We start from the raw sequence: 27,151 nt of genomic DNA on the forward strand, positions 1-27,151 counted from the left end.
ACCTGCCACTGAACCCCACGACCTAGGATTCCTTTGTGCCAGGCTTTGGGGCCCTGGCTTCTCCAGGCGGCCCCTGTCTCTGCCTCCCTCCCCCAGGGAGCCTGGAGTTAGAGGGTCTGATCGAATCTCCGTGGTAACCAGAGAGGCCCAGCTGCACCCCCACGGGGACAAGGAGTCTGTTTCTAGTAGAGGCCGAGCCAGAACCGAGTGCTCCAACTCCAGCTCTCCCGAGGCACCTCCAGAAACCAGCTGTCCCATCACCTCTGCCCTTTGCTGGGTTAGCGACCTCTTTGAAGTCCTCTGCATGAGGAGCCTACGCTGTGGTCCAGGTGGCTGCTGCGGGCTCTGAGTGAATGGGACAGGAGCTGCCCCCCTAGCCTGCATTCGGTGTACAATCCCTTTATGCCCTCCTCCTCCTCTTCCCAGGTAGACCTCCCAGTCCTTCATGACTTAATTCAAACCCCACCTCTTGTAAGTACCCTCTCCTACCTTTCTCATACCACGCGGCTGATGGCTTCCCAGGGCTGTTTCAGAGTTCGGTTTCATTCGGTACAGGGTCCTTATCTTAATCGGGTGGTTCTCAGCCTTACAATATGTTAGAATCACCTGGGGAGCTTATGACAGCCCTGATGCCCAGCCTCCCACCCCCCCACCCCCAATTCAGTATGGATCTCTGGAGTGGGAGCCAGATAGGAGTAGTTTCCAAACTTTCCAGGGGATGCCAGTGTGCAGGGAAGTTTGGAACTGGTGTCTTAAAGTTGAAGATTTGAACAGCTCATGGCCTTTGAGGCCTTGCTCGAAGCCGACCCTCCAGAAATAGACTGATGGAGGAAAAATTGGGCCGGCCCATGGGAGCCTAGCCTAGGGTCTGTTTCTAAAGCCCTCATTCTGTTTTTTGTTTTTTTGGTCGTTTTTTGGCAAGGACTAGGAGATCCCTGAGGGCACTCACCACACAGGAAGAGGACCAAGGTGGTAAGGAGAGTTACTGTTTATTTAACATTTGTGCTGGGCCCGGTGCCTCACAGTAATATACCTTCTCATTGGGACCCCACGGAAAACTCATGAGGTATAGACATTACGAGTTTTCCCTGTTTATAGGTGAGGAAACTGAGGCTCTGGAAGGTTAAGTAGCTTGTCTAAGATCACATGGCTGTTAAGTGGTAATACTGGGATTATAACTAGAATCTGACTCAAAGCGCAGGCCCTGGACCACTGTGCTATCCCAGCTGCCCAGCCTCCTCCTGTCGGCTTTGAGCAGGGACTACAGAGAAGGAGGCATTTGGAAAGAGGTTGGTACGGGGCGCCTCACCTTCGTGCCACGCTACCACTGAGGGACTCCCGGGGGTGTCTCCTGGATCCTCTAGGGGTCACGGGGCCCTGAAGGTGTCCAGCCCACTTTCCTCCTCCCTCAGCTGACCTCTCCTGATGCCTGTTCTTTCCAGACACTGTCCGGGTTCTTTAACCTAATTATGTTATTCAATGTCGGCTTACAACCAGCTTGTGACATGGGCATTGTTATCCCCGTTGTTATCTCAAAGATGAGGAGCGAAACACAGTCCTTCCGGTTCTGTGGCAGCCCCTCTCTGGCACGGGCAAGAAGACCCTAGACTACGCATTGGCCTTGGGATCTGTGATTCCCCCACGTTGTGGGGGAGGCCGAGTTTCATAGCCCTGCGTGCCTGAGAATGTGGGGAAGACCCACGGCTTAGTTGGAGAAGGAATCTGGGGGAGTTAGAGGATCTTGGGGGGAAGTGAGCAGATCTGTGCGTCTCCTGCGGAGGGGCTCACACTGTGTCCAGCAGAGACCCTGCAGGCCTCAGCCCAGCACCTGGCATATGAGGGAGGTCCGAGCAGGGAGCAGAATCATATTCTGGGAATTAGTGACTGGACGCCATCCGTGCAAGAGAGCCCCGGGACCTTAGCTCCCGCCCTGCCAGTCTGTTCTGGGCAGTGGCCCAAACAGAAGGGTGCAGTTCTTAACCCCATTCTTTGCACTCTGTTTCCCTCACTGGGAGCAGCTTCTTCCTTCTCTCCCTGTCTCACTTCCCATTAAGGACGCCCAGACCCTCCTCCAAATGGATCTCTTCCCTCACCAGAGTTTGGCATCCATTTTTTCCTCCGCTTATGGGCCCTGACAACAACCCGCGCTCATCCTCTTTTCTCGCCATTCGGACCCACAGGTTCTTAGAGTGGCCCAGAAGAGGTTGGAAAGATCCCCCCAAACTGCCCTCAGCCTCTGTTTTGGAGGTTGGTTGTGGCTGCGTCCATCATAGGTGCTGGGCAGCCTCAGGAGAAGGTTGTAAACAGCAAGACGCCTGTGTGCCTTCAGCCGGAAGGGCAGCCCTTCCTCCCCTCCTACATCAACCAGAGCTTAGGCTGGTAGAAATGAAGACTGGTCGTTTGGGTTTGAACCTACCCCCGACAGGCTAGCTCTCCACCTTGCCCCAAAAGGAGCACGTCTGAGGTCTCTGTGGTCTGTCACCAGTTGGCTCCCGTCCTGCCGTCTGTTACATGTTTGGAATAGGTAACCCTATATTCACATGCGTTCCCAATCTAGATGACTCCTAGGAGCTCTGGGAGGTAAGAGGGGGGTCCCAAGATTCTGCCTGCCTTGTAACGCAAGACAGGAACACAGGCATCGGGCAGAATTACGTAAAGTTAGCGATATCTGGCAATGATATGGCTGGCAAGACCCCACGTTAGGGAATGGTCCCACTGGGTCCTTCCTAACTCTCAGCTTGGTTCACGAGGCCCTTGGTGTGCTGGTCTGTGCCCACTTCTCCCATATTATCTGCCTCCCCCCCCCCTTGCTTACTCAGTGTTCTAGCCGTGCTAGGCTATTTATAGTCCCCTCGAGGGGCCCTGCTGTTTTACATTTTGTGCCTTTGCCAAGCCTCTTCTCGTTGCCTAGAACTCTGCTCCTATCCCCATCTGCCTGGCAAGCACCCACGCATCCTTCAAGATTCAATTAATAATATTAATAATAACCACTAAGATTGATAGGGTGCTTACTACATGCTAAGTGCTTCGTGTGCGTTATTCCAGATAATCCTCCAAGCAGTCCCGGGCACTTGGCCCCTTCGTCATCCTCTTTCACATTCACTGGGTTAACCAATATCTGTTCAGAGGTGGCTGCCCTTCCGGGCACTCTTTGGAGCGCAGAGAGATTAGGAAGTGACGGAGCCTGGATTGGAGCCTAAGCTGAGGGACCTCAGGGTCTCGCTCGGAGCCACAGTAATAAACCGTCTCCCTGTGAGTACCACCCAACCCTTCCAGCCCATCCCTCACCCACACTGTTGCCTCCCCCCTCCTCTCTGCCTCACTGGTGAGGTCCTTCTTTCATGGCACTGAGGATATCCTCTTGCCCACCAGACAACCTTCCTCTGCTGGGCTGTGAGGGTGTCACTCAGGAACGTGTTTATTTTAAGTGGCAGAAAACCCAACACTTGGGGGCTTATATTTTTTCCTTTAGTAAAAAATGAGATGGGCTCTTCCTGTTGTGGATCAGTCGCTTATCAGCATCAAGGGAACATCCGTGTTCTTTCTTGGTCGTTTCCTCAGGCAGCAATATGGCCGCTGTAGCTCCAGTCATCATACTTGAGTTCAAGGCAAGAAGTCCCTTTTTAATCATCAAAGCAGGGGCCTTGCCAGAAGCTCCATCATACTGTACTTGGGTCTCATGGGCCAGTGGCCACTCCTAGTTGTGAGAGTCAGAGAAAGCGAGCATCTTGCCTGGGACTGGGTCCTTTGTCCCCTCATATAAAACCAGGGTGGGTAAGCAGGGATGAAGGGAAGATCGATGTTGGAGAGGAGACAAGCAGTATGTGCCAGCGCCCTAGAGAGCAGAGATCATGTATTAATTTCTCCCAAAATCTTAGAACCTGAATGCTTTATGATTATTTTTGTGCTGCTGCCTTGCATTTATTCTGTGCACATACAGACACTTTTATTTCTTCAAACATAGTATCATACTGTACACACTATTATTTCCTTTTTCAGTTCATGATACACGCCATCCATATAGTTTTAATGGCTACATAGTAGTCCATCTTGGAGAAATACTATACTTTACTCAATTAATTCCATATAATCATTCAGTTTTTAATATTTCATAATCATAGTTAGCCCTGTGATTAATAACCTTGTAGCCTTATTTTTAGATGCACTTCTTTTTTGTTAAGATTCAATTTATTTATTTGAGGGAGAGACAGCACAGAGGGAGAGTAAGCAGGGAGCCCAACACGGGTCTCGATCCCAGAACCCTGAGATCATGACCTGAGCTAAAGGCAGATGCTTGGGGCACCTGGGTGGCTCAGTGGGTTAAAGCCTCTGCCTTCAGCTCAGGTCATGATCCCAGGGTCCTGGGATCGAGCCCCACATCGGGCTCTCTGCTTAGTGGGGAGCCTGCTTCCCCTCCTTCTCTCTCTGCCTGCCTCTCTGCCTACTTGTAACCTCTGTCTGTCAAATAAATAAAAATATTTAAAAAAATAAATAAATAAATAAAAATAAAGGCAGATGCTTAACCGAGCCACCCAGGTGCCCCTAGGTACGTTTCTAATTATCTCTTAGGACATAGTCTTGTCTTATGCTGGGTTAAAAGCTGTGCAAACTATTAAAGCTTTCAAAACCAGTTACCAGACTGACTTCAGACAAGTTGTGTCATACCCTCCAGGAATTGGGTTTTGTTTTTTTTTAAGGTTTTATTTTAAGTAATCTCTACACCCAACATGGGGCTCAAACTCACAATCCTGAGATCAAGAGTTGCATGCTCTACTGACTCAGCCAGCCAGGTGTCCCCATAGCCTCCAAGAGTTTCTGAGGCTGCCTGTTCCCTGACAACTTTGGGTATTTTTTTTAAACCTTGCAGATTTGGTAGAAGAAATTGCAAATATGTGTGTGTGTGTGTGTGTGTGTGTGTGTGTGTGTGTGTGTGTATGCATTTTCTTTGATTACATTTTAAATGGATATATACATTGAGCATTTGTAGTTCCCCATTTAATTTTCTCTTCACTTTTCTGACATTTAGAAAGTTGAAGTATTCACCTTTTTCTCATTTTGCAGAAGTTTGCAAAAGTGCTTTATGTATTCAGGAGACGAGGAATTTCCTGGGAGAAGGGGGCAGCAGAGATGGATTCAAAGGCTAAATAGGATTTCATAGGGTGGACAAGGGGTGAGGAGGGTGTTCTAGGTTTAGGAACAGCATGTGCAAAGGTCCAGAGGGGGAAAACGGTGTCGCATGTCTGGGGACTGTATTAATTTCACAGGGGTGCCATAAAAAAAAGTTACCACAAACTTAGTGGCTTAAAACAACAGAAATTTATTTTCTTCCAGTCTGGAGACCAAAATCCCAAATCAGGGTGTTGGCAGGACAGTGCTCCTTACTGAGATTATAAAGAGAGAATTCTTGCTTGCTTCTTCCAGTCTCTTCCAATCTCTCTTCATAGGGCCTTCTGTCCATCTGTGTCCTCTCTCCTTCTGTCTCCCATAAGGATACATCGTCAGACTTAGGACCCAGTCAGTTATCTTCAAGTTAATGACATCTGCAAATACCCTCTTTCCAAATAAGGTCACATAAGGGACTGAGGTTAAGACCTGAACGTTTGTATCTATATTTGGGGGCTACTATAGAACCCACTGCAGGGACCTGGAAGATGTCTGATATTACTCAGCAGCAGAGGATGACCCTGTAAAGGCATATTCAGCTGCTGACCATAAAGGGACTTGACCTGGCGTGTTTGGAATTTACCCTTGAAGTGAATGGGGAACTGTTGAATTTCTAACAGGGGAGAAACACAGATTTTCAGATTGGATCATGGGGAGATAGTGTTGGACTTGTCCTTGTAAGAGCTGGTGAAGGTGAGGAAGAAGTTGGGGAGTGGAGAATAGTTCAGGATGTAGAAGATGAAGACCAGGAAGAAGATGGGATCCAAAATGACTCCTGGCTTTCCTACTTGAGCAATCTAGTATATTAACTTCAGGAAAAGGGTGGATCAAGGTCCCTAAGGATGCAGGTGTCCAGGAACCAATCAGAGAGATGGGTCTATGGCTCAGACCTCTTCCTGGCACGTAAATAAAATTTGGGAGAGGGAGCAAAGCAGGGGTGACAGAAGCTTGGAGAGCACCACTTTTCCCCCGTCATTTTATTACAAAAATTTTCAAACATACATAAATGCATAAAGAATTGTACAGCGAGGGGTACCTGGTTGGCTCAGTCAGTAGAGCATGTGACTCTTAATCTCAGGGTTGTGAGTTCCTGAGCTCATGACATGGAGTTGAGTGTGGAGCCTACTTAAAATTAAAAAATTAAAAAAAAAAAAAAGAATTGTACAGTGGAGGGGCACCTGGGTGGCTCAGTGGGTTAAAGCCTCTGCCTTTGGCTCAGGTCATGATCTCAGGGTCCTGGGATCGGGCCCCACATCGGGCTTTCTGCTCAGCAGGGAGCCTGCTTCTCCCTCTCTCTCTGCCTGCCTCTCTGCCTGCTTGTGATCTCTCTCTCTCTGTGTCAAATAAATAAATAAAATCTTAAAAAAAAAAAAGAATTGTACTGTGGATTCCCATGTACCCACCTTCTAGAGTCTATAATTATCTGTACTTTTTGGATGTTTTCTGTTTTCTACACTTGCTTTATCGTACATCTCTCCATTTCTTTGAGCATCATCAACCCATCTTGTTTTTTATGTGTTTCAGATAGTAGCACACTTCACTGCAACACTTAAGCATGAATATCATTAACCAGAGTTCAGTGTTTAGTAAAATGCACAAATCCTAAGTATATTTCAGAAAGGTGATGAATGCATCCACCTATATACCCCAAATCTCTCTCAAGGTACAGAACATTTCTTTCTTTCTTTTTTTTTTAAGATTTATTTATTTATTTTAGAGAGAGAGAGTGCACACGCAAGAGGGGGAGAGTTGGAGAGGGAGAGGGTCCCCAAGCAGGCTCCCCGGTGAGCACAGAGCCCCAGCGCAGGGCTCGATCCCATGACTCTGAGATCATGGCCTGAGCTGAAATCAAGAGTCAGACGCTTAACCAACTGAGCCACCCAGGCATCCCAGGATATAGAATATTTCTATCACCCAGAAAGTTCCCTGTGCCCCTTAGAGTCAACACCTGTCTCTACCCCAACCCCAGAGGTAATCACTGTTTTCCTTTTTCTTTTCTTTTTTTAAAAGATTTTATATATTTATTTGACAGAGAGTGAACACAAGCAGGGGGAGCAAGAGCAGCCGGCTGAGGGAGAGGGAGAAGCAGGCTCACCGCCGAGCAGGGAGCCCAATGCGGGACTCGATCCCAGGACCCTGGGATCATGACCTGAGCTGAAGGCAGAAGCTTAATGACTGAGCCACCCAGGCGTCCCCCTTTTTTATTTTCAACCATAGGGTAGTTTGGTCTGTTCTAGAACTTAACGTAAATGGAGCCATACAGGATATGCTCCTTGGTGTCTGACTTCTTTCGCTTGGCACAATGCCCGCAAGAGTTATTTCTGTTGTTGCAAGTATCCGTTGTTTTTCCCTTTTTATTGGTGAGCAGTATTCTGTTGTAAGGATACTTAAAGAATACCTATTTTTAAGGGGGTGGGAAAAGACTTAGAGACCAAGGAGATTTAGAAGGAACAGTGAAGGCAGTAGGAAAAGCACCTAGGAAGAATGTCAAGGAAAATCATCTGAATCAGTTACAATTAAGTTTGAGTATCTATAACATAAAAGCTAAATAACAGAAGCTTAAATCACATGAGCATTTTTCTCTCTCACGTAAAAGAAGTCTGAGGGCGCCTGGGTGGCTCAGTTTGTTAAGCATCTACTTTTGGCTCAGGTCATGATCCTGAGGTCCTGAGATGGAGTCCTGTGGCAGGCTCCCTGCTTAGTGGAGAGTCTGCTTCTCCCTCTCCCTCTGCTCTTCCGCCCCTCCGCCACTCATACACAAGAGTGTGCACGTGCTCTCTCTGTGAAATAAATAAAATCTTAAAAAAGAAGAAGAAGTCTGGCGGTAGACAGCCCTGGAGTGGTATGGCAGCTCATTGTGCCATCACCAGCCCAGGTTCCTAGCTTTCTGCTCGGCTAGCTTCAGTGAAGGCTTCTACCCTCATTGTCACCTCATGGTTTAATATGGCTTCTGGAGCTCCAGCCATCCCATCTGCTTTCCAAACTTTGGCAACAGAAAGAGGAACCATGGGGGTAGGGAGGAGTGGTGTGCTTTCCAGCTAAACCAATCATTTTTAGCAGCCTTCCTTCAAGTTTCATACATATCCACTTAACATCTCATTGGCTGGAACTTAATCACATGGCCCACACCACTAGGGAAAGTTGTCTTTTAGTTAGCCACTGGGCACAGTGCCACTGCAAATATAATGGTATTTCTGTTACTAGGAGGGGAAACGGATATTGGCTGTTAGCAGCCTCCTCTGCCCTCTCTCTTTGAGACCTGGTGGCCAAGCCTTTGTATCCGCAGCTTCTCATAAACTGAAGTCTGTGTTCAGTACATTTCCATCCTCCTGAGTCCCCAGGGCACCTTCTTCCTCTGAGGGTTAGTTTCTCTGTCTTTTCTGTACCTTTTCCTGGTAAGGGCCCTCCTGGGTCTCTGACGGACTTCCTGGGCTGTCAGTGTTTGGCAGGTGGTGGAACAAAAGGGAAAGTATTTAAGAACATTTGCAGAGAGCTCTATGTGTGCACTTTCCTCCACTCCTGGGCCTCTCCCACGGCTGTGACCGGCACCCCTCCCTCCTGGTCTTTGGTCAGCCTCTCCTGATCAGAAGAGCTGTGGAAGTCAACTTCTCTGGAAGTTAGAGACTCAAAGGGAAAAGGGAGGCATTTGGAGACATACCTGGGTCCAGAACCTTTCTGGGCAGATCTTCCCGAGACTCACTGATAAACTGGGGATAGTAGCAACAGCCTTCCAGATGTAGCTAGATTGAGAGGAGTGGGAGATGCAGACCCATGGCTGGCCCTCTGATGAGGAGGAATTGGAGCTTGCCCAGATCTGGGCCCATGACCTCTGGGAATATAGGTTAGTGTATAGGAGAGTCAGCATGGCCCGCTGGAATCTGAGCTTTCGGCCAGCTCAGGGTTCACCATACCACACACCCTGGCCTTGACTGCAGGCACTCACAGGGCAGCCTGGAGCCCCCTGGAGGAGAGATGGAGGTCAACAGGATGTCTCATTCCCTCCTTGTGTTTCTTAAAGTGAGGAGACCTCACTCCACAATGCTCCCCCTTCTCCGACAATGCCAGACTTGGGCCGACTGGATGCTGTGGCTTCTTTGCCTTCCCTCTACCCCGCTCAGAAATAGCAGAGTCGGCTCACCCCCTACCAGCCTCACGCATAGGCCCTGCGTTCTCCAGCCAGCGGGCCCTATCGTGTACGTGGCTTACACACATTTCCATGGCTGGATCCTGTGGTTCTTCACATGCATGCCTGTTCTGGGGGAAAAAAAAATAATAGCTTACATCCTCTGACAGCTTAATGGGCCGTCAGCACGGGGACTGGAGAGAAAGTCAGAGAGAGCAGGTGCAGCGAGCCTAGGGGAAGCTCTCGGCTGCCAAAGGGCCAGATTGGACTGAGTACAGCCGTGGCCAGACGCCCTGGTGACCTGTTGACACCGTTCTCAGGCTGCTGGCTGCCCAGGGGCTGGTATGTTGTGACAGAAGGGGAGGAGCCAGGGCCCCGTGGAGAATTTGGCTCAAACCTGAGACCTGAGCGGGACAGTGCATTCCTCCGCTCATTCATTCCCTCCACACACGTTTCCCCAGATCCTGCCGCACACGGGCCTGTGGGTTCTGGGCACACACAGTGATGACCGAGACACCCAGTTCCTGTCCCAGGGGCCCAGAGACGACTGGGCAAGAGCAGCCGAGCCGCTAGAAGGCCATATTGCTGTCATTTTGAGCAGAGACGCCAGGGAAGACATCCAGGAAGAAGCTCCGTCTGAGCAGATGATGGGACGTGGCCCAGACAGGGTGAGGGGCAGCGAGAGGGTCACTCATGCCGCTGCAGGAGAGACCCCTGTGGTGGAGCTTGGGGGGCCTTTCTGCGGTGCTGTGCCCCCGTGGGCCCGGCCTGCCGTCCCCGGAAGGGGCATCCGTGCGTGGGCTCCGCAGCCTGGTCGGGTAAACGGCAGCTCGACTTCCCTGCAGCCTTTTCTTCCCTCTTCTCTGAAGGGAGCCTCCATTGAAATTATAGAAATAAGTGCCAGCTTTTGAGTCTGCCATTAAACCACATCCCTGCCAGGCCTCGCAGCCACCTTCTCGCCCACACTCGGCCAGCCCTGGGCTCCATCTCGCGCCAGGGCCTTGTTCGGAGGAGGGAGGGCTCCCTGGGGGCAGTGCCTCAGCCCTCCACCCCGAAAGCTGCTCTGCGCCCCATGCCAGGGATCGGCTCCGTGTACGAATGGTACCCAAGGAGGAGGGGCTCAGGAAGTGACATCGCTCGGCCCGCCCAACCTCCTTAGTCCCTATAAAAAGCAAAATGGTGACTCAGAGAGGAGAGTTGGAAGCATCCTGCCTCCTGCTCCCACTGTGAATTTTTAGACTTGGAATGAGGCAGGAGGCAAAGGAAATAGCGGCTGGAAATCCGCGGCTGACATGCTATTAAGCAGGTGGCAACAGTAGAGCCGCTCCTCCCCGACTCCCCGCAGCCCTGGAGCTGCAGCCGCGGGGCCTGCTGGCGCTCCCCAGCCCCTCACGAGGCCCGGGCCCCCCGCGCAGCCCCCGCCTGGGCCAGGCCGTGCATGCTGCGACGGGGGGCATGGCAGCCGGGGGTCGCCGTCGGCGCCCACTGCGCTACCAGTCCCTGGCGGCCCTCGTGGAGGACTCTCAGTGGCCTTTCTTGTTCCTTGTCTCAGACTTCAGCTACGGGGCCGACGACTACGACGGAGAGGGGAATGAGGAGCAGAAGGGGCCCCCGGAGGGCTCGGAGACCATGCCGTACATCGACGAGTCACCCACCATGTCACCCCAGCTCAGTGCCCGCGGCCAGGGCGGCGGGGATGGCATCTCCCCCACCCCGCCTGAGGGGCTGGCACCTGGGGTAGGTACACCATTGCTTTTCCTTTGGGGTTGGAGAAGGTGGAGTTCTAGGGGAGGGGGCCAGGCAGGCCTGGGGGTCACGGGCCAGGCTCTGCTTGAGATGCTACTGGTGGGGAGCAGGACTGGGGAAACACGGACCTGGATGTTCTTGGTGCCCTCGTCTTCTCATTCCAGTCCTGGGCCGCCAGCAGACTAGACTCCCCACCCCCACCCCCACCTGCTGCTCTCTCTGCCACCCCTGCCTCTTCTACCAGCCATCTGCTTCCCTGGATACCCTCACTTCCTCTCTCAGCTTTCTCTTCCAGCCCCTCTCGAGCAGGATGGGGTCTGGGGGAGGGAACCAGCTCTTCTCTCCGGCCCAGAGCCGGGCAGGGGCTGCACACGTGACCCGTGGGCTGTAGATGTCCAGATGCCGGCTCAGCAAAGCAAGGCTGGTCTCTGTGCTCTCTGCGGGGTGGAGTGAGCTGCTCAGGCAGCATTCCCCGAAGATCAAGGGCCCTAATCTGCCCACCTCTGGAAGGGAATGAGCCCTACTGGTGTCCCCCTCTCCTCTATTAAGTACGTGCTTTGAGACAGGCTAAGAGGTTTGCAATCCTTATAGTTAATGCTGCTTCTGGCTGCAGGGCCCGGCTCTGTCTGCACCCAGCTTGTACAGGGGCATCTGAGTGAGCAAGACAGAGGGGTTCCTGGGGGCTGTTTTTCTGGAGTTGGGGAGCATCAAAGCTATGCCTCCATGTGGGGGTGGGGGTGGGGCTTGAAGGGCCCAGTCCTGCTCAGTAGAGGGCTTATCCAGGTATGTTTTGGGCAGGGGGCCCTTTCTTCCATCCTTCCTGAGGAGCAGTCACTGAGGTATCGGGGAGTACTCGTTCCCATCCTAAAGGGCCCAGCAAGCCCCACTCCAGCAGGGGGCCTGCTGGGATTCTACCATTTCTGGAGAACCCCCTGCTTCTTTCCCTTCCAGCCTCCTTGGCCACCCTCCGCCCCTCCACAGAGCTCTCACCCCCTCTTCGCACACCGGGGTGGCTGTTATAGCCTTTGGCAACAAGGGCCTTGGCAACCAGCTTCCCACTTGGGGGAAGCCACATTGTTGCCATGGCAACAGAGGCCCAGGCTGAGCTTAGTGGCTGCCAGGCAGTGCAAGTTTGGAAAGATGGTGGAACAGGTGGGAGGTGGAGGGGCTGGGTGAGGTTCAGGACCCCCACAGCTGGCATTCTGGGCTGTTGTCCTGTCATCCCTAAGGAAGGTGAGAGACCACCGTCTTGGACGGGCAGGGGAGGGTTTTTCTACTGATGAAGGAAGGAGTATTCTGGGACCTGAACTGAGGCCAGCCAGGGGAAACAAGGAGAAAACCCTTGCTTCCCATCTCTGCCTTCGGGTCTCTGACCTACTAGAGCTCAGAGGACCCCTGGAGGACTCAGCTGTTATCCCCACTAGGAGCAGGTGCCGGAAGATTCATGGGAGGACCCAACCCGGGGCCAGGAATGCTGGCTGAGAGCTGAGAACGTGTAGCTAAGGAGAGCTGCTCGCTGGCAAGAAAAGTGCCTTTGCCATCTTCTCCTCCCCTCTGGGCCTTCCTCCTTGCTCTCTGTCCCGGCTCCTTCCTCATCACAGGACCACCTTGCTTGTGCGCTTGCCCATCCATTTTTAGATTCCTTGGTGAAAGGTACTGCTGGGTGCTTTCTCCAGTGAAACAGGCACAGCAGAGGACCCACCCCACCCCATCTCCCTGCCTGGAGCTCCGAGGCTTTGGGGCAGTGACTTTTTTTCACTTTGTGCCTGCTCATTTTGCTGGGTGGCTCAGGAGGGAATAACATGGTTTGAGAACTTTGAAGTCCCGAGATGCTACAGTGACAGCTGATGAAAGGGCTTGGGGCTTGGGAACCCCAGAGTTGAGTTTTTACACCATTGGCTAGAAGACATGCTGAGGGTGGGGAGCATTTATCCAAACTGGGGATCCTGGTGAAGATTGCAGCCTGGTGTACCCCCTGCCTGCAGGCCTTCCCTCCTAGAGTTAGTTTGCGTTCCCCACCTTTCTGCTGGATCACTGGCTCCACCTAGTGGACTCCACAAGTATTGCTGTTTACATTGGGGTGCTGGAGAGAGTTGACACACCCCTTCCTGAGTACTTGGGGGTTGTTTTGGTTAAAAAGAAAAAAACAAAAACAAACAAAAAAAAAGAAAACCAAGGTTTCTGCTGCTTGGCTCTGTTCATTTGGCCAGGCAGGGCCCCTCCCTGCCAGGCTTCCTGTTGAGGCCTTAGGAACCAAGGGGACTTTTGGACTAAATCAGACAATTGTTCTAGATATTCAGATGTCTGGCCTCTGGCAGCTGGGCATTTCATACCCAAATATGCAGCCAGCTTGTTCTGGGAAGCCTAAGGTTTGGTCAGGGTACTCCAGAGAAGCAGGACCAATAGGATCTGCATCTAGACCTAGATCTGTAGAGAGATTTAGGATAAGGAATGGACACACGTCATTATGGAGGCTGGGAAGTCCCAAGACCTGCCATCAGCAAGCTGGACACACAGGAATGATGTATAGTTAGTTCTAGGCTGAGCCTAAAGCCCTGAGAACAGCAGAACCCAGTGGTGTAAGTTGCAGCCTGAAGCCAGCAGGCTCAAAATCCAAGAAGATCTGGTGTTTCAGGCTGCATCAGAAGCCTGGAAGAGACTCATGTCTCAGCTCAACTGGCAGGACGAGTTCCCTCTTATTCAGCCTTTTTGTTCTATTTGGGTCTTCAGTGGATTAGACGAGGCCCACCGCCCACATTAGGGAGAGCAATCTGCTTTACCCAGATTCAGATGTTAATTTCACTCAGAAACGCTCTCACCAACACATGCAGAATAATTTTGACCAAATGTCTGGGTACCCGTGGCCCAGGCAGCTTGACACATGAAAGGAACATGAGCTTTGACTAGATGAACACCAGCTACTCTCTAGCTGTAGGATCTGGAAAAGTGACATAACCCCTCTGAGCCTCACTTTCCTCAGCTTTATTTCTTTTTATTTTATTTTAAGATTTTATTTATTTGAGAGAGAGAACAGAGGGTGGAGCAGAGGGAGAGAGAGAATCTCAAGCAGATTCCATGCGAAGCATGGAGCCCGATGTGGGGCTCGATCTCACAAGCCTGAGATCATAACCTGAGCCGAAATCAAAAGTTGGACACTTAACCGACTGAGCCACCCCAAGGGTGCCCCCTTGCTACTCTTTTTAAGTAGGACCAACTCTGGACTCCTGGGTGGCTCAGTTGGTTGGGCGGCTGCCTTCGGCTCGGGTCGTGATTCCGGCGTCCTGGGATTGAGTCCCACATCGGGCTCCTTGCTCGGCGGGGAGTCTGCTTCTCCCTCTGCCTCTGCCTGCCACTCTTTCTGCCTGTGCTCACTCTCTCTGACAAATAAATGAATAAAATCTTAAAAAAAAAAAAAAAAGTAGGACCAACTCCCTGAAGGGGTGGTGAGAGGAGGGACTGGGATGACTCAGGTAAAGCCCGCAGCACTGGGTGGGACTCATCCTGATGCTCCGTCCTTTGTGACTGGGACCTACAAGACTTCTCGCCAGCTTTTGGAGCCAAGACCATTGCAAGAACTTAGGCTCATGGCATTTGCTAGACAACAACTGAGTCTGCCTTTTGCAACCTCCTTTCTGAGGTTGGATCAGTCCTGCCAGGTGTGGGAGCCCAGATGAATCCAGGTCCCTGCAGTGTTGGCAGGACAGACCCATACTCCTCCCTCCCTGCCACATCCCTACAGCCTTGCCCTGCTGCTCCTATAGTAGATATGCTCCAGCTGAGCAGAGCTCCTTAGTAGGGCCAGGGCCCCCTACCAGTGCTGGCTCTATTCAGCTGAGAGTCCTGTGCCTGGTTCCACCTTGGGAAGGAAGGGCAGGGACTCTTGATCTCAGCTAACAAGTGGGGGCCCGCTTTCTTCTGCTAGGACCAAGGTCTTACAGAAAAGCTTGCTCCCTCCAAGCCATAGATTCCTCTGTCACCCCTCTTGGGAGACGCCCTAAAAAGCAGAAACAAGGCAAAGATGTGGGTGTTGTCTCAGTGCTAGAGCACTTACCAGCTGTGCGACCCGAGGGATGTCACTCACCCAGTCTGGGCTCCAGTGTACTGATCTTTAAAGGGAAGATACTGAGAATTTCCTCCTTGCTGACCTCACGCAGCTGTCAGGAGGTTTCCGTGCAACAGGGTTAGGCAGAGCGCTGTGCAGTCACGAAGTCTGTACATGTGCGGCTGGGACTGCTCAGTGTCAGACTCATTCTGTAGTTCCTGGGGTACCCAGAGGCGGTTCGAATAAAAGGCTGAATTGAGGGATTGAGGGGTTCAGACTTTATCTAGCAGGAGAATCCAAAGTAAGGGTGGCGGAGTGTTGAAGGGATCACCATTCTCCTTCTGGCCTCCCCAACTGCCCGCCCCCGCCCCCGCACTTGGACTTGCCCTGAGCCTAGTTTCTCCTGGAGCGCCTGCTAGGGCTTTCTTTTGCTTGGATGATATACTGGCAAGCCTTCTGCCCTCAGGGCTGTGGGCTGGTTGTTTCTGCCAAGAGGCCTCCAGACCCCTCCCGTCCTGCAAAGAGAATGCACAAAAACACTAAATGCAGGCGCCGTTAAGTTAAAGTACTTTATAAACACTCGCTTGCTTCGCCCTCACCGTGACCCGGTGAGGAAGGCACCACCATTGCCCTGTGTTAAGCTACGGAACCTGGGGTGCGGAGAGGTAACACCACCTACCTAGGGCCCCCCAGATGGTAAGTGGTAGGATCCTCGCCTCTGCCGCTTTCTGTTACCCTCCCGAACAGGAGGCTTCTCGCCTTTGTTCTACCTCTTTCTGGCCGTGTGGCTTTGGGCAACTTGCGGGGTCTTGGTACCCTAGGCTGTAAATGAGGACAGATGCCTCCCATGCCGAAGGGCTACTGCCAGGACCAAGTGACGCAGGACCTGTGAAAACGCCTCGTGCCGACCACACAGAGCACTGGTTCCTGAGGTGGGAGTTGATTCTGGATCTCTCCTGGGATCTGAACCCGATTTTCTAGGAGGCCCCATCTCAGTTCCCAGCGGTACTCCTGCCTCGTGAAGGCCACTGAAGGGAGAGGGGAGAGGGGGCACCGCTGTGAAGGATTCAGGGGGAAGAGGGACTCAAAGCGGAGAGCCCAGCTGCTGGGAAGGAGGTGAGAGTGGTCTTGGGCTCCTTGTCACTTGGCCACGATCTGCCTTCCCTTCTCCCCAGCCCCCACCGCAAAGGTGTTCCCCTTAAGCCCACCTTGCTAGACACCAAGCCACTGCCAGGAGCTTGAGAGCCAAGCAGGGAGGGAAGTGCTGGGAAATCGAGATACAGCCATGGCTTGGCCTGCTGCACTGGGCACTGGTGAGTGGATATTCACCCTTCCTCCCTCCTCAGCCTGGTTTTCTTTGGTAGGACTGTGCTCCTTTCAGCCCTAGCACCACACGTCATATGAACACATTCCATAGGAACCATCGATCCCATCGAAACCTCTTGATTTGTCTTCTGGGGAGACCCTTTGCCTTGCCCTGTGAGCATTCATGTCTACCCACTAATTATTTTCAGAGCACCCACTTTTTACAAGAGATTGTTCCAGCTGCTGTGGGGAATTCGCATGCACAGGGGCTGCCCCCCCCCATCCCCCCACATACACTCTATTTCAAGGCCATCTATGCAACAACCTTGAGAGATGTCCAGCATCCCAAGGGAGGGGTCACGTGACCTCAGGTAGGGGAACCTCTGAGTCTGGGGGAGGCAGCCTCAGATAGCGGGAAGTGTTCTGCCTGGGCACTGGTCAGGAAGAACATTCTAGGTAAAGAGGGCTATGCAAATTCTGGAATGTGGGGAAACCTCTGGAAGTTTGAGAAAAGGATAATGGTCTGCTGGGTACTGGGTTCAAAGGAAGAGGTGGGAGGTGAAGCAGGGAGTGAGCTAGGGCCCCCGACTTCTGTGCTCCCCACACCCTACCACTCCTGCCAAAGAAAAGGAGACTAGCTAGTGCCTAACAAGGGCTGACACTTGCCAGGCACTGCCCTCCATGTACTAGTCCTCATTGCAACCCTGGAGTTGGTACTGTAACCCCATTTTACAGACAAGGAAACTGGGACCCTAGAAGTTAGAATGACTTGGCCAGGGTCACACGAAAGGCAAGAGGCAGAGTGAGGATTGAAATCCAGAATCTAGGGAAGTTCTTTTTTCTTTGTTTGTTTTCCTGCATAAATAGTGTCATGTACTGACTGACACCCAGCATTTGCTTTATGTAATTAAACTCTATGTATGATTTTTGGAATGACTTCTACAACAGAGGAGGAAAGGCAGAGGGAGGAGCACAGTTATCAGGAAGATGATGCATCTGATTCTGTCTGTGGCCTTAGCGGACTCTGCCTGCTCCTGGCACTGGCCCCTTGACCCAGAGTCTCTTGAGCTCCAGAAAATCTGGAGATGAAGCTTCAGCTTTTGCTCAGAAAGTTGGGAGGGCTGGGAATTATCAGAGAGGAGGGAGAAGAGGCTTCTAGCCCCGGATGAGGCCTGAAGGTGAGAATGGCCTGGCCCATTAAGGGGAGAGTGAGTAGAAGACTGTTGTCAAAGTTGGATTGGCTGAGTTGCCAGCAAGGGCCCCACTACTCTGTGGGCACAGAGGAGCAGTGTTTTAGAAAGAATAATCTGATGTCACCGGGAGGTATGACTGTTGAACAATGGTCTCCTCATTCCCTGCTTAAAACCCTCCAGTGCGTTCCTTTTCTCTTTTCTCCTAGAGGCAAAATCCAGCTCTTAGCAATGCTGTTAAGGCTCTGCTGGATCTGACCACTTGACCCCTGCCCGCTTCCGTGGGTCATTACCAACCTCTCAACTAGAATGTGAGCTCCAAGATGGAGCTTTGTCAGTTTTGTAACCAGATGTTTGTTCATCCAAAAACTAGTGCCTAGAACTGTGCCTGGCACCTAGTAGATGCTCAGTAAATGTTGGCTGAATGATTGAACGCACACTGTCCCCCAGACGGAACTCATTTCCTGTGCTCACATAGTCCTGTCTTCCCCCGCTGTGCCTGCTGGCGTGGCTAACCCCTAAACATTTTGGGGTATGAATTTCAATGTTGCCTCCTCTGAAGAACCTTCTATGACTCTCCCTTTGCTACATCAGCTGCTCCTGTCTTGTGCCCCCAGAGCTCAGTCTACTTTCCCAATCGTAGCACTTGCCACACTTCTTTTTTTAACTTCTTTATTTTCCCTGGTTACATCACTGCACATTCTAATTTTACAGAAATATGTAATATAGAAAGTGAAAGTCTCCTAAAGTCCTATCCTACAGACAGAACTTTTGTGAAGAGTTGGTTGTATACTTCTCCTTATTTTTCCATGTGACATATTAGATATATGCTTCCCCCCCACCCTTAAATCATACTGGTACTGTTATGTAATTTACTTTCCTTATTTTATTTAATAAGTCTTGGACATTTTGTACATCAGTAAGTGAAGATCTACCTCACTCTTCTTTCTTTATGACTTTATGAATATCCCATAAGTCACTTAACCATCCCCTTCTGCTAGACATTTGGCTGTTTCTAGTCTTACACTGGTATAAACATCACTGCAGTGAATATCTTTGTACAGAGATCTTTGTGCCCTTGGTAGGAATGTGTTTGCAGAAAAATCCCTTAAAGTGCAGATGCTGGGTCAGAGGATGTGAACCTTTAAAATCACAGTAGGTATTTCCACGTTATCCTTTCGGGGAGAGTTGTACTTCAGCCCCATAGTTCTGAGATCGTGTCCTACTCCTGATACTGCCTTGGCTCACGATGGTCAGTCTGTCCCCAAGCCTGTCAGCTCCATAGAGGGAGACATAGTGTCCCACTGTGGCTGCGTCATGAGTGCCCAGTGCACAAGAGGCCATTAATAAATACTCACTGATGTAGTGGCCAAGAGAATGAGGGATGGAGAATGAGTGTGACGGAGGGCCGTTGGGTTTGGGGAGAGGAAACTCTCAGTGGCTTTGAGAGTGTGCATTTGGCAAGTGTCAGACATCTCAGTGGGTTAAGCATCTGACTCTTGATTTCAGCTCAGGTCGTGATCTCAGGGTTGTGAGGTTGAGCCTCATGTCTGACTCCACACTGGGTGTGGAGCCTGTTTAAGATTCTATCTCTCTCCTTCTCCCTTTGCTCCTCCCTACCTCCCTCTTTAAAGAAAGGAAAAGAAAAGAAAAGAGGGACGCCTGGGTGGCTCAGTTGGTTAAGCGGCTGCCTTCGGCTCAGGTCATGATCCCAGCGTCCTGGGATCGAGTCCCACATCGGGCTCCGTGCTCGGCGGGGAGCCTGCTTCTCTCTCTGTCTCTGCCTGCCACTCTGTCTGCCTGTGCTCACTCTCTCTCTCTCTATCTGACAAATAAATAAATAAAATCTTAAAAAAAAAAAAAAAGAAAAGAAAAGAAAAAAGAGAAAAGCTCAGTCAGTGACCCTTACCCATGGGCCTGTCCATGCCTCTCACCCTCCATAGTGTGGTTCCAGCCTACTTCTCCAAGTTCACCTCCTGCCCCTTTTCTATTCTGTCCTCCCTCTGTGTTTGCTCACCAGAAGTTCTCCTTTCTGGCCTTCCTCCCTTTGCCTGCAAACTCTTCCCCTTTTCCAGCTACTGCTCAGAAGCCGCTCTCCTGAGAAGCCTTTTCTCTAAGGCAGGGATACTGCCTTTGTCCTGTGCTCCCACTGTGGTGATCACTTAGACACTGTCTCCTTTGTTCCTGTGGCCTTCACTTCCCATAGGTTGAGAGCACTCTAACGGCTGTGTCTCCCAGATTCGTGTTTGTAATGCCAGGCTTCACTGGGTATGAAGGAGCAAACACCGTGACCAGGTAGATAGACAGGCAAGATCAGGGCTCAAAATGGAACATGATTATGACTGTGTAGGGGCGAGATGCTGCAAACTTTGGTTGGGGTTTTAGAAAAGGAAAAGAAGGCAGAACCAAAGGGGCGAGATGCTGCAAACTTTGGTTGGGGCTTTAGAAGAGGAAAAGAAGGCAGAACCAAAGGGACTCGGTAAAAGGGATGTGGGGAGTGAGGGAAGGAAGAGTCGCAAGATGACGGCCCTGCCAACAGAAGTGGAGAAGCCAGAAAGGGAAGCTGGCTCAGGGAGGGGGAAGGGTCATTTGCTCTGGATATGTGGAGTTGAGAGGCTGTTGGCGGGACTTCCAAGTGAAGAGAGCCAGCCAACCGTGGAGATGTCATGCTTGGAGCTGAGCAGGTTGCCGGAGCTACACGTGGTGACAGGCCACCACTGGTTGGGAAGCGAGAAGGGAGGAGTTCGTCAAGGGGACAGAGCAGCAGGCTGAGGCCAGGGTCCTGAGTGGGTGACTCCAGGAGGCAGGAGAAGGAAGGGCCCACCTTAGCTGGAGCGGTCAGACTGCCAGGGCTGTCCGTAGGAGAGAGAGGCCTCTCACTTCGGAATAAGGCAGTTTGGAGACCTTTAGAGCAAGCTGCTACTCTGGAAAGAGGCGCAGGAGCCAGACTGAGGCAGTGGAGTGTGGAGGATGCAGAAAGAAAGCTCAGGTCCAGGGCGGCCTCAGGGCACTCGGAGGGGAAAGGAAGAGGAGCGTTGCTGGGACTTATGAGTCATCCCCCCCCCCCCCCCCCAGGAGGACTGAGGGCCTCTGAGTGGTGTCTGTGTGCCCGATGGCGATGGAAGGGCATTCTCCTTACTCACTGGAATTTCCAGCCAGCTGGGGTGGGGTGGAGCAGAGACGCCTTGGATGTTTAGGGAGCAGCTTCTGAGAGGTTCCAGGGTTTGGAGAAGAAGTGGGTGTTGATCTGGCTCTGCTGGTTAGGGGTGTGGGGAAGGAAGACCGGGCTACTCCAAGAGACTTCCAAGGGTATTTCATGCCCCCCTTGGGCAGGGGAAGGGACACAAGAGGGACCCTTGGGCTCTCAGGCCCTTCTCCCATTCCACCTGCTCGTCTCACTCATGGGGGCAGTCCTACCGTGCTCTTGAAGCTTGCAGGGTAGGAGACAGAAATGGTGGCAGAGAGCCCTGGGGCTGGCACACTTGTGCCCTGGGGAATGCCAGGCCCAGTTGTTCCCAAGCCCCAGGAGCAGCCTCACCCGCCCAAACCAAATGAGGAATTGTGGCTGAAAGGGCCCTTCAGATGTGCTCTGGCTATTTATAACCCAAGCCGGGAAGGGACAGGGAAAAACCAGGGACCGAGGGAGGGGGCGGGGTGGAAGGTGGAATGTGCGTCTATGGAACCCTGTCAGCCCTGAGGCCCCAAGAGCCTACCCCAAATCCCCCCATCTGTATTTCAGCTTTAGTGACAGGAAGTCAGCGCGAGGACAGATTCTCTGCTCTAACAAAATGGCAGGAGCCCCATCTCAAGCTCAGAGCTCCCACAGACCTTTTGAGGGGTTGGGATAGACCATTTCCATTCTTGGAAGCTTGGAGGCTCAGCCAGGGGCCCTTTCTCAGTTGAGGTGCCCAGTGGAAAGGAGAGGCAGAATGGCATGCAGTTGACCTTCCTTTGGAACTCCTTTCCAAAGAGTTTGAGTCCTCCCCGCTGTGGCCATTACCACCTGACAGAGCGTAGGACTTGTCCCTAAGGAGGCTGGTGATAGATACACACACCAGTGGACAGCTCAGACACCGCATCACTAAGAGCCACGCTGACTGGTCCCAGCAACTGTGTATTGACTGGGAGAGAGGATTGTGAGCTAGAAGCATCAAGAAGATTTCAGGGATTCCCTGGCTGGAGACATTGTGGAGGGGCTGGTCGGAGATTGAGGGGGTTGGCTTGAGTAGGGCTGAAGGGCTTACCACCAGAACCCTGAACTTCCACTTGGTCTACCTGGGGGCGGCACTGATGATTCCGGTCTACACCGGGAAGGGGTGGATTCCAGGATGCCAGTTCCGGAGAGGGGATATTCAGGGAACACGACCACCACCCTGTGTCTCCCATACCCACACAATTCCCGGCACCCCTCAAAGAAACAACCAGCTGCAAGAAGGCAGCGACTTTGTCTGTGGGCCTAATTCAGGTCACCTGTGTGTTTCATTTAGACATTTTGTTTGGTTTTAACGTCACTGATCTGCCACCATTTTTAAATGGAGAGATCTGCTAAAAATCCACATTGCCAGCTTCTCTAGGACAATCTGAGACGGCACAGCCCTTATTGTCTCAGCAGCCAGCAGCGGGAGCTGGGTGGTGGCTCCCCACCCCCCCCCTCCCGCCCCCATGCCTACCTGGCTCACTTCCATTGATCTTAAGGGCTGTTGGAGTTTGCAACCTCTGCCCTGGGTGTTGTGTGGTGAAAGATCTTTTCCCAGGTGCTGCCCCTGAACGCCTCCCCCAGGGGAGTAAGAGCATTCTCCTCTCTAGCTGGGGCCTACACAGCCGCAAACGTAAACTTCTCTGTCTGGATGGGCTTAGCCTCTGCCACCCTTGAGGAAGCCAAGGGAAGCAGACTAGGGGCGGGAAGGGCAGCTCGTGTTACCCGTCCTGGGTTTCCTGTACCCTTTGTCATGGGGTTGGGCTCTGTAGGGCAGAGGCCCGTCTCGAGGCAAAAGAGCCCCCAGGCGGTGGGAGTGCGCGTCCCAGCAGCGTCTGTGAGTAGGAGATGGGGCAGCTCCCGCCAGCCAAGGTGGGCCTGCCGCAGACCCCCGCTGGCACTTTTTGGTGCTGTTGTGGCGAGGCGGCCCAGGCCTCCTTTTGCACAAAGCCTTGTGCTCCCAGCCGCCGTGGCGATAGAAACTGTTTCCTCTCACCAGGCCTTAGCCTCCCCTCCGCAAAGGTGTCAGAACCTGCGGCGGAGATGAGAAAGGGGCTCAGCCTGGGGCTCTCCCCGGGTGCGAGCAAGGTTCGCCCGGCCCTCCCGGAGGCCGTGCGGGCAGCTGCTCCTCCGCTCCTCCCCCTGCCGGCCCGGGCTCTGGTGAGGGGCTGTAAATAAAGCCTGTCTCTGGAAAGCGGACCTCCCCCAGCGGCCGGCCCGTCTGCGGCCTCCCCTCGCCCCTCCTCCGCGCTCCAGAAGCCTCCGCCAGCCGCCGGCCGGTGACCGCAGAGAAGGAACGGCTCCACCTCACGAGTCAAGTCGTGCATTTCCTGTGTATTAATAGCAAACGCGAGCCTCCGAGTCCAGAAAGGGCGGGATCTGTAGGGCCCGCGGCGGCAGCGGCGGGGCGGCCGGCCCGAGCTCGCTAGCGGCGGCCGGGGAGCGCGGGGCCCCGCCTGCGCTCGGGCCCGGCACGCACAGCGGGAAGGGCCGCGGCGGCCGGCGGGGGCGCCTCCTCCTGCTCCGCCGCGCGGTCTCTCCAGGGACTGCCCTAAGCTAGCGGCGGCGGCGGCGGCGGCGGCGGGGCTGCCGGAGCTGCAGGAGCTGCCGGAGCGCCGCTTCCCCTCTCCCGGGCCGGGGGCGCGCGTGAGGCGGCCCGCAGCCCCGTCGCGCGGGAGGGCCGGGAAGCGGCAGCAGGAAAGGGTTCATAATGGAGCCTTTCATCGGGAGCCGGTGGCCGGGCGCCAGAACTGACTCCGGGGAGGCCAGCATGCTGGTTTAGGCCTGCCCTGCACGCTCTTCCCCTCCCTGCCCGCCTGCCTCCCTCCGGGGCGGCGGCGGCAACGGCTGCTGCTGCTGCGTGGACCCCGCTTCCTGTTTGCCCTCCGCGCCTCCGGCTGCCATGGAAGAGGAAGAGGAGGCTATAGGCTTTTTGGACAAGGTTCTGGAGGATGAAGATGTGTTTCTCCTGGAGGAATGCGAGCTGGGAACCCCGACCAGCCCCGGCTCAGGGTCCCCCTTCTTGGTGGCCGTGAAGGTGGGAATGTGACACGCCCTGGATGCTTGTCGGGGGAGGGGCAGGGCTAGCAGCTAGCGCTCGGCTGCCGAAAGCTGTGTGCGGGCAGAAATGGCTGGTTTGCGCACAAACCTCGTGGCTGGGTGGAAACCCCGCACTCTGGCCCGAGAGGGGCTGGCGCATGCCTGCGAGGGGATGCGAGGGGCTGAGCTCTACGGCAGCTGTTCCTGGGGGAGAGGTGCAGTGCCTGCCTCCTCCCCATGGGCCAGTTGTCCTCAGCAGGAGTGGCAGCCGGTTTTCCCCAGGCCAGCTGTGCCGGGGGCTTTCTCTGGCAGTGACATGAGTCACCCGGTGGGCACAGCAGTGGTGTGAGCCTGCTGCCCCAGAGGAGTCGCTTGACTCGAAACCAGGAGGCCATAATTCATTGTTTCCATGGCAACAGTAGGATAAGTGCACTTGGGAAGTTCGGGCCAAAGGGGCCACTAGCTACTTGCTTTCTAGCCAGGAGACTTTGTCAGGCCGAGCTAAGGCAAGAGAGCGTGGGGGAGAGACTGGGAGCCAGAGGTCACCGAGCTCCCTTGAAGGAAAAGAATTGTATTAGCCGAAAAAGGGGTGATAACAGTTGGTTTTGGAGGCAGGAGCCAGGAGGGTAGGCACTTTTCCCAAGGTGGGCGTAGGCAAGAAGCATCTGCGGCTGGGCCCACTCACTCTGGGGTTGTGAACGTTCTCCCCAGCGATGCCCCTGTCCTGTCATAGGAGTTGCCTTGAAGGCAGAGCAGGAGGGGGGCTGTGCATCCATCCCCTTTTCTTCTCTTCCCCTCCTCTCCAAGGGCGGAGTCCCAGTGCTGCCTGGGACATGGCACCCTGTGCCATTCATTCTTCCTTTCTTTCTTATCCACTTCTGAGAGCCCTAACCTCAACCTTTTGCTCACCTCCTCCGTGTTCTGCAGCTAGAAGAGAAGGCCAGTGGGAATGTATGGCAGGGAGTTTGCAGATGGCCGGCTGGCCAGCAGAGTGTCCACCTGTGCCCACCTCCCTGTTGGGCGGGTCCGCACCCCAGAGGGTGTGGTGCACGGGGGCATTGCTGTGGGCAGGAGGCTGCCACTAAGCCTCTCTGGGCCTCTTTGTCCCTCCTGTAAGATGGGGAATCACAGCCGTGCCACACCCACACTACAGTGTGGTTCCAAGGGCAAGCTAATGGAGGTGAAAACAGGCTGGAGACCCACAGGAGATGGCTGACATGCAACATCTGGGTGCAGCTGTAGCTGTGGGCCTGGGTGCGGAGAAGAGAAGAGAGGTAATGGGAGGCTGGCAGTGGCCCACATCCCACCCCTGGTTCTCTCATCTGGTGCTAGCTCAGAGCACTGGGGTTTAGTCACATCTCCACCGGGCCTGCAAAGGTCTCTGCACTTAGGGTCTGAGCAACCTCCCCACCAGGAACAGAATGGGGGAAAGTCTGGTAATGAACCAAGAGCACTGGCTGGAACCAAGAGCCAAATAGTGTGTGGGATGTGAGGTGTAGGGGGTTCCCTGATGAGTCTTCTCAGAACCCCTCCCCAGCACAGATGGGGTCCTGCTCATGGGCTTCCTTATGAAACCACCCTTACTCTAGACTCTGGCTTATACCTGGGTCTTAGCCCATATTTCATTCTGCCCAGAACTCTAGATGTCTGCCTCCTCGATTATGCCCTGTTTTCCTCCAGGGCACGGGCCATATTGTATTCACTGCTGAACACTGCAAAGAGCTTGGGATGGGGCTGGTGCTCAGTGAATGTATGGAGGGAGCAAGGCTCCATGGAGCCTGCGAAGAGGGTACCCTGTTCCCCGGCCTTGTTCTACTCAGAGGTGTTCCAAGGAGGGAGCACACCGACGCCTGGGGGACCCAGGCACACACGACCCCCAAAAACCCAGACCCTCCCAGATCCCTGTGAGCGCCTAGGTGAAGTCTTCCCCTACTTGCGGCCTCACTTTTCCTGGACTTGTCTCAGCATGGGGGAAGGGGCCTTTCCTGGTTGTTGGTGAATTCCAGACCTCCCCCCCACCCCCATCTCATCCTGAACACCTCCAGGATACCCTCACTCTCTACCAAGCTTGGTCAGCTGGAGAGGGAGCCAGCAAGCAAGGTGGCTGCAGAGGGGTGGGGAGAAACCTCATTGAATTGAGTCACTCAACAAACACTGTCAGGTTGTGTTCTAGCCAAAGCACTCTGCCTGGCACTGGGAAGGAGACAGGATGAATGGGCATGATCCTTTCTCATGAAGAGTTCACAGCTCAGGATGAGGGGGCAAGTGCACAGATAAAAGGACTAGAAAGAGAAAGTCCTCAGGGTTCTAGTAACAGGGTACAAACTTCAGAGGAGGGGAGACCGCTTCTGTTTTGGTCGGAACTGGACCGGGCGCGTGCGCGCGTGTGTGTGTGCGCGTGCATGCATGTGCATGGTCACGGGGCCCTTCTGGAGGGTGCGTTCCTGTCCTGGGCTAGGGATGGTCTTGGCAGTCTGTACAATAGACTCCTCTCAGCAGCTGGTAGGAATCCAAGGCCGTTCTCTCTGGACTATTACTTTCCTTCAGGAGTACTTACCTTCAGCAGCGGCTGTGTCCCTGAGCATGTGTCCTATAAATCAGTCCTGCTTTCAGTGTAATTTCTGAGGTGCTTCCGTCTTCCCCCAGGGAAGGAGGTGGATAGCCAGCGGTTTCTTCCAGAGCTGGGGCTGGGGCTTGTCCTGTCTTTCAACCCAGACCCCCCTTTGAGGACTTAATTCTCTATAAACTAATAATCACGTTGATATGCTAGCCACACCATCTCCTGGCGGTAAAGGGTTGTATGCTTTCCAAAAATCTTTCGCACAATTCTATTTCAAGGTACACGCAGGGCTGATTGCGGCCATGGTATCTAAAAGCTGCTATTTAAAGGAACTCCTTTGTCAGGAATGAAAGTCCTTTTGTCATGCAGATTAGCCCATCAGGTGTTATTCTGGGCCAGTTTTTAACAGAGTCAGAAACGCCCACGCCACATTTGTTTCCTCCTGCCCTTGGGCCCCACATGGCCATGCCTGTGTCCCCCACCGAGGTGTTTCTGGGAGTTGAAACCCACTTAGGATGACGAGATGTGATTTTAGGCGGCACCTAGGTGTATTTCTTGAACTTCAATAGTTAGGCTTATATTTCAATGTGTATTAGGAAAAGTATGACTTGTGCATCTTATGATTTCAAATATCACATTTGGGATGAGGCTGGGCTTTTAAGAAGTCAGTTGTAAAAAAACATTAAGTAGATGGTCGTTTCGGAGGTGTGAGCGACAGAACTGCAAAGATGGGAATCAAACACCTGATCTTTGGAAGCCCTACTGGGACCTGTCTAGGGCCTCAGAC

General features: G+C 53.2%; 1 protein-coding gene across 8 annotated transcripts in view; it reads left to right on the forward strand.

Moving 5' to 3' along the window:
• Positions 1-27,151, forward strand: part of ABR (ABR activator of RhoGEF and GTPase) — a 178,540-nt gene that overhangs the window by 73,709 nt on the left and 77,680 nt on the right. For 7 of the 8 annotated variants that reach the window (XM_045984558.1, XM_045984561.1, XM_045984560.1 and 4 more), the window contains one exon: positions 10,839-11,023. In XM_045984558.1, the coding sequence (XP_045840514.1) occupies positions 10,839-11,023 (185 nt within the window). Of the gene's footprint in view, positions 1-10,838; positions 11,024-23,076; positions 23,803-27,151 lie in introns of those variants that run through there. The other variant, XM_045984563.1, reaches the window with a different exon arrangement.

This window comes from Meles meles, chromosome 18 (assembly GCF_922984935.1).
Source record: "Meles meles chromosome 18, mMelMel3.1 paternal haplotype, whole genome shotgun sequence".
In the NCBI taxonomy this organism is placed as follows: Eukaryota; Metazoa; Chordata; class Mammalia; order Carnivora; family Mustelidae; genus Meles; species Meles meles.